Source organism: Solanum tuberosum, unplaced genomic scaffold (genome assembly GCF_000226075.1).
Source record: "Solanum tuberosum cultivar DM 1-3 516 R44 unplaced genomic scaffold, SolTub_3.0 scf00302, whole genome shotgun sequence".
NCBI lineage: Eukaryota > Viridiplantae > Streptophyta > Magnoliopsida > Solanales > Solanaceae > Solanum > Solanum tuberosum.
In genome coordinates this window covers 446,488-453,857 of record NW_006239238.1, presented here as the reverse complement: position 1 = coordinate 453,857, position 7,370 = coordinate 446,488, and the positions used below count along the sequence as shown (strand labels likewise).

At 29.5% G+C, this 7,370-nt stretch overlaps 1 protein-coding gene across 1 annotated transcript; it reads right to left on the bottom strand.

Moving 5' to 3' along the window:
- Positions 1-2,280: 2,280 nt before the first annotated feature.
- Positions 2,281-7,042, bottom strand: LOC102581143 (transcription factor bHLH123-like). Its single transcript, XM_006360053.2, has 7 exons — positions 6,469-7,042; positions 5,475-6,081; positions 4,786-4,893; positions 4,590-4,655; positions 3,928-3,993; positions 3,670-3,720; positions 2,281-3,305 (listed from the first exon to the last, which is right to left on the bottom strand). The coding sequence occupies exons 1-7, from the start codon at positions 6,870-6,872 to the stop codon at positions 3,150-3,152; spliced, it is 1,458 nt and encodes a 485-aa protein (XP_006360115.2). The 5' UTR covers positions 6,873-7,042; the 3' UTR covers positions 2,281-3,149.
- Between the last annotated feature and the right edge of the window lie 328 nt (positions 7,043-7,370).

The window sequence follows — 7,370 nt, the reverse complement described above, 5'->3', positions numbered from 1 at the left end:
TTGTGATAGGATGGTTGGAATTCCGTCATTTATAATGGGCGATTTTGGGTTTGCACCCTTGAGAATGAAAAAAACCGTGTTGAAAGTATCGTCTACATATTGAGTCCCGCAATACATGAATGTAATCGGGCTCTAATGAGCATACTGAATATGAGGTGGGAAACCAAAATAAACGAATATTCAATTGGTTAAAATTATAAATTGAGAATATTAATAATAATTATAGTTGATAATTAAGTTTCTTTTTTTAATTAAAGACCCATTGGGTCAAATTGTTGATAACTAGGTTGCGCATATGTAGGTTGATATTTTAATATTATGCTAAAAAATCAGGTTAGTGGCATCTTACTAGCTTAATTAGGTGCTTAATTAAGCCTCATTAAAGTAATGATCCTTTGCTTATGTCTTTGCTTACACGATAGAAACACCGTATATCGCTATTAATTTACTATACTTTCTGCATAGATATATATAATTACATTTTGACTTTACTCAAATAATGCAGTGGAGCACTCTTTTATTCTTTAACAAAATATTAAACTTCAACAAGAATTTATGCTCTTAATTTGGTAGGAAATTAAATTAAAGAAGAATTTTGTACTGTTTTTCTTCCAAGTACAAACTGAGGTCGAACATCCCTATTTTAAAATATAATGTTGGGGATTGACAAAATATTAGACTGACGTCTAACGTCTACAAAATTTTAGACCGTTCTTTATCATTTTCCCATCCTTGAGTCTAAGGTATATCATAAACAATTTTTCTATCTCCATGGTATGAGTAATAGTTTGTGTACATATAACACATGTTTTTCTCAGACTCCTCTTTGTGGGATTTCACTGTGTTTATATATTGTTGTTGTTGTTGTGTAGCATTTTCTCATAAGATTTTCGGTTTTGCTTTAAAGGATTCTTTAGATGTGATGTAAAACTGAAAAATTCATAAGTTACAAGAGAAATAAAAAGAACATATATAGTATGACTTTTTCTTTTTTTTATCAATTACATAACATGACAAAATTTAGCATAGTTTTTGATATATTAATTTGATTATGTTCTTTTATTCTATTTGGACTGGTGGTACGTAATTGGATGGAATTTATGCCATGTACCTTTAGAGCAATGCTTTTTGGAGAGGAACAAGAGAACAAGCATCTACATGACAAGATACAATAATATTTATCTAAGATTAAAAAGAAGGGAAGAAATACAAAATATTTTTTTAGACTGGAAAATAAAAGTAAAACAGAGAATTTGGATAATACATAAGAATATGAAAATTGGCACTTCACAAAAGCACAATGATTATGATGATTGCATAGATGCTATCTTTTTGTGTTTATTAAGCTTCTAAGTAAAGCTAATAATGTTTGCCTAAACAATTTTTCATATAGATAATTCCAAAGTACATCATGACTATGCTAAAAGCAGCCTATAATCTATATATCACCAAGGTTGTGAATATGCTAGTGTTAGCTAGGCTAAAATTATAGTACATTATCAAGTCTAAGTAACTATGATAATCACCAAGTAAAAACCTATTTAACATGTGTTATTTTCCTATATATTCTTTCATTTTTTGTTTTAGTCTTTCTAAATTCTATATAGATATTGTTTTTCGCGATCAAATATACATACATCTAGTTCTCCCTCTTTCGCCATTATATAGCTAGACACGCAGTTTAATAAAAAAAAGTTAGATCTTGCATTTTCTTCCTCTAGTTCTAGATTGATTTTTATGACTTTCTCCCTACTCTTTTTTCTATTTTTCTATTTTCATTCTTTAAATAAGAGTTAAAGGAGAAGGGGAATGAGGAATTGAATTCTTCTTTTCTTTTTGTTAAATTTTATGGTTTTCAAAATTCAAAAGCTCGCCTACTTTAGATACATGTCGTGCATATGTATGACTCATTATTTAAGGTGAAATACTCTTGATAAAGATTTTCTTCATGTCAAAAATCAATTTCGAAACTTTTGATAATTAAAGGCGGAACGATTTCATCATTCTAACTTCTCTTTTCCCTCAAGTTGAAGCAGTTATCATAATCGTTTGAAAAAAATCATAATATACTCAGTGTAATCTCACACATGATTATAAAAACAGAAGCATATATATATATGTGTGTGTGTGGCTCCTTCACCTACATCCCTCCATTACTAATTCATCAATATAGTAAAATAGGAAACAAAAAAAGTGGAAACTCACTAAAAAGTTCCACTAACTTATTCCAGACACATATAAACAAATGAAAAGTTATATTTCCAATCAAATAATCTATATATCTTTCACATTGGAACTTCAATTATTCCTCTCATTTCTTTTGTTTTAAATTAAAGTAAACTAGTGCCAGCTATATACACAAATAATAGATACAAACAGCTAGTTTTAAAAGCTCCTTTTATCCCTCATTTCAACTAAAATTTGCTACAAACAAAATTCCTTTTTGTAAACAAATAACTAGCATTATTAGGCCAATAATAATAATAATAATCTTTTTTCATACCTCTAACGTTTTTTTGTTTCCCATCTAGTGTTCAAAATCCGTATTAGAGTTTAACTAAATTCGAATCGTGCACTGCAGGGCCAATTCGGGGATGGCGTTCCCAACAAGAGTTTCTCCATATCAAGGCTCGAATCCGAGATCTCTGATTAAAGACGAAGCAGTCCCACCACTGCACCACAGTATACTCCTGCATACTCACATATAGACATAGTGGTCCAAAAATATTGGCCAAAGTTGCATCATTTTGCCTGAGCTGGTCCTTTCTTTTTCCCTCTCTTTTATCATTCTTTTTTCTTTCTTTTTCTTTTTTCCATCATCATCAGCCTGCTATGGACCTGGAATAATACTAAATAATTTCTTTTTTGCCCTCTTTATTCATTTCATCCCCCACTTTTCTAGGGTTTGATAACAAAAAAATTTAAGTTTTATACATCGTCAGTATACATAACGAATCATTTACACTATCAGGTCATGATTCAAAACATACCTACATGGTAAGCGTACGTCCTTACATTTGTAATCTTGAAAAAAACAAGACAAATTATCTGCTATAATAAATAAAAATGACCTGATAGTATAAAAAATTCTTTATACTGACGATGTATATAACTTAAACTCGTACAACTATAATATGCTTTGTCATTGATTATCTGAATGTTCCTCCAAAGGTGGGAGTCCAAAAATCAACTGCTGTTTCATGAGTTACTGGAAAGGTACTAGACACTGGGACCAAGCATAATCCTCGACTTCTAAGATCTTGTTTTCCTCCTTCTGGATTTACATTGGATTTATCACCAGTACTCTGCACAATATATCGAATAATTTTTACACTATCAGATTATGTAAAAAAATAACTATAGATTTCATTATATATGAGGACATCATCAGTAACCTGGAAAATAAGACATGTTATAACAAGTAAAAGTAAATGGCTAATGGATTTTATTTTTACACGGTCAGTATTTATACATCGACATTGCACAAATAAAATATAATGCACATGCTCTTACTAAGTATAACAGGTAACACGTCTTATTTTCAAGATTTTGAATTCACTTTTTATGAAGTATTACGTATATACATGATAATTTTATGTGTTAAATAAAATATACAACATTAATAATGTTGGTATTAAGCTAGACTGAAAAATTAAATAGTAATTTTACCTGTTGATGTTGTATGGAAGCTCCACTTTTCATGTATGGGGTGCTTAATACCTGTTATGTGACACAAAAAAAATAAAAAAGAATTAATTAATGCCTAAGAAGTCGTTAATTCATTATATATAACATGCAATATTTTCTTTTACTCTCCAATTTTATTGAATTTTTCCTTATGGATTATTTAATTAATTGGCGATACAAAATTTATAAAACAAATAATTAAGGGCTCTAATTAAATAATTAATTAACAAACTAACTTACATTAACTTGGTCATGGAGGAACTTTATATACTCGATTGCTTCCGATAGCACAGAAGCTGTATCAGTCTGTGGAAATTAAAAAAAAAATAGAAATCTAATCAATGAATAAAATGTCCTTTTTGTATTTTCAGAAAATTAATCACAAATCTCTCGATATATATAGAGGAGAAAGAAAAATCCTAAAAAATCCGTCAATGATAAATTTCATTATACAGATGATAGGATAGGATTAAGGCAATTGAGATTAGGATGATGAGCTTTGATGATATAGTCTTATAAATAATGTTTAGGCCAATAAGTTTATAAGTTGATCAGACTAGCTTAAGTTTTTATTTTTAAAAAAATAAAACATTTAGAGTGATATAATTCAACATTAAACAAAAGTCTAAAATAATCCCTAACTTATTGCTTTTAAACTTATATAAACACTTTTAGTTTGAATAGGTATTTTTCGATTATATCAATAATATTTTCTCTCTATTTTCAAAATATTTTTTCACACTTCTATCTATACATATATAAATGCTTATTCATAAAATCAATTTTAACACTAAAATTTATCAATTACTTTCCATTTAAATCCAAAAGAGCTCATATAACCCTTTCTATTAAAGTGAAAATGAAAAAAATATTGAGGCGCAATTTTGTAATTATATATATACCTTTCCAAAAGGTGAGACTAATTGTTGAAGTGCAGTGATTCTGTCTCCCATTTTCTCTTTCCTCACCTAAAAATAAATAAAAATATCAAGAACAAAGAAACATATTCTCATAATTATAATTCTGATCGAATAAACAAATAAACAAAATGTCCCATTCGGTCCTTAATTAATTAATTAATTAACTTAATTCAAATACCTTAAAAGCTGGCAATGGAGATGGTGCTTCATTCCTTGGTCTCTTATTTGATGTTTCACTGCTACTTTTCTTTGTTATTGTGCTTATATTCCTAACTTCACCTGTATGCTGTTGCATAAAATGCACCAATATTGAGAAAATCAAAATCCACACATAAGCAAAAAAATTAATAATTGAGTTTTAATTATTGTTTTTTCGATGGTTATTTATATGATACACTTTCTTTTATAGTCTGTTCCTAAGAAAATGTTACTATACCTTTTTATATTTGGAACCATTTTATAACCTTAGAGTTTCTATTTTTACACAATTAGATTACTTTCCAGTGTCTAATTAAGGCTTGTTTAGTTTTCTACCACTAGTTTTTAAAAATCTCATTTCTTTCAAATTAAAATCCTTGCTTAGTGAAACAGTATCACGTAAATTGAAATTCAGGTAGTGCATTCTTCTATTTCATTTTGTATGACATTTTTTACTTTTTTAGTCTAATACAAAAAGAATGAACAATTCTAGATTTAAGAGAACTCTTAATTTTAAAAAAAAATTATTTTACTTTTTTTTTTGCATGTTTTATCTCTACGAAATATTAGGACATGACAAGAATCATTATTCTTTTCTTAGGTATCGAATTTAATTAAACACAATCACATAAAATAATACGAAAAGAAAGTTAAAATTAATTCAATTACCTTTGGTTTCTCATCAACCGTTGGGTTAGTGGGGAGCTGAGGGACGAAACCCGATCGGACGTCCTCCGCGGCTGCTGATGTGGCATTCCAAAAAGGCGTGCCACCAGAGAAATGTGACAACTGGCTATGAGATAGTGGTGGCGACTGTGACAGTGACCATTGTTGTACTACTTTTGAAGGATCCGATGTTCGGAGAAATTGAGGAAATTTAGACCAAGAAGAAGATGAAGATGAAGTAGGAATATTGACATCACAATTTGGTTGGTTATTATATGAAGGATTATAATATAAAGATCTACTAACACTTGAAAAATTATTTGATTCTTGTTGTTGACTATTAAGGTCAGAAATTAATAACCCTTGTAACATATTTGATGGACTTCCATAAGGTACTGCTGAATTTTCAAGATTATTATTATGACCACTAAATAATTGTTTATTATAATCATTTACTGAAGAATCATCAGAATTCCCATGATATATTTTTTGCGTACTCCAATTATTATGATCTTGTTCATGACATATTCCTTCTTGTTGATAATTTGCATTTGAACTCAACCCTTCTTGAATTAACGAACGAAAACCACTCCCCGATTTTTCACTCCGACTGTAGAAAAAAATAAAAATAGTATCAGTAATCAAGAGGATTCAACATATACTATATATATACTTCAAAGAAAATAATTAAACATATATATATAGCTATACAGTTCAATTTTTCAACAAAGGGGTTCATCGCCTCCTATGGTCGGAACACAAAAATTTATGTAGAATATGAGTTCGATCGAGTATCACTAATTTTTTAGACCGAATTTATCAAATTTAAATCATATACCCAATTCTAATAGCTATATCATATGATGATTCGATATAAGTTCTACATCTTAAAATCAAAGCTAATCTTGGCTTCGATTTTATGATAATGAAACCAACCAGTAAAAAACATTAACTTTACGAAAATAATTAACTTTACGAAAATAATTATACTACTTACAAGAAAGGTTGATTCCAATCAAGTCCTTGAGAAGATAAACCTAACCCCATCATTTGTAAATTAGGATCATCAACAGATAAAACGCCTTGCCCCATGCCTCCACCTCCTCCTCCTCCACCGCCAACAGAGGATTCGGAGGTGTAACGTTTATGGGAATCAGTTCCCGAAAAAACCATAGAACTATTTTCGGATCTAACTTTAATATCCTCATGAATTTCTGTCGGCCAATTAACAAAGTTACTCGCCATGCTGCTTAGACCGGTTGTACTCGATGCTGAAGGCATTGTACATGATGAAATTCCGCTATCGATAAACTTATTTCTAGACGATGATGTTGTTGTTGATGAAGCTGAAGTTGATGATTCCCACCAATTTCCTCTACCTAGCTGAAATTCTTCTGCCATCGCGATTTTCTATCGAAAAAAATAAAAGGAAGAAACACAAAGAAGAGATATTTTTTTTTAATATGTTCCAACTTGACCAAATATATTTCAAGTAGAGATAGATTCTTATTCTGGAAATTGCTTTGTTTTTGGTTCGTGTGTGTGTGTGTGTTTTTTTTTTTAATTGGAAAAGAAAATTAAACAGAAAAATGAAATGACTTCGTTTCGCTGCATATGACTATTTATAGTACCCCTAGTTTAATGAAATTAAAAAATGACCACAATATATTGGTTGACTTTTTTGTGACTGATTAGACAAATGAAAGGGTTACACACCTTTTTAGAAATCAAAATTTAATTTCATGCTTAGCCAAACGGAATTTATTTAATTTGTTTGGTTTTAGGTAAGGGTGTTAAATAGGTGAATTTGGCTTAATTTTGTCATGTTAAAATAGGATGAGTTAATAAATTAACAGATTATTTATCTGTCCTAAAATTACTTGGCTTGAAATGAGCTGT

Coding starts and splice junctions, on each gene's coding strand:
- LOC102581143 (XM_006360053.2), bottom strand. CDS start 6,872: ATGGCAGAAGAATTTCAGCTAGGTAGAGGAAATTGGTGGGAATCATCA. Junction 4,656..4,785: donor CTCCATTGCCAGCTTTTAAG/GTATTTGAATTA, acceptor ATTTATTTTTAG/GTGAGGAAAGAGAAAATGGG. Junction 3,994..4,589: donor TAGTCTCACCTTTTGGAAAG/GTATATATATAA, acceptor TAATTTCCACAG/ACTGATACAGCTTCTGTGCT.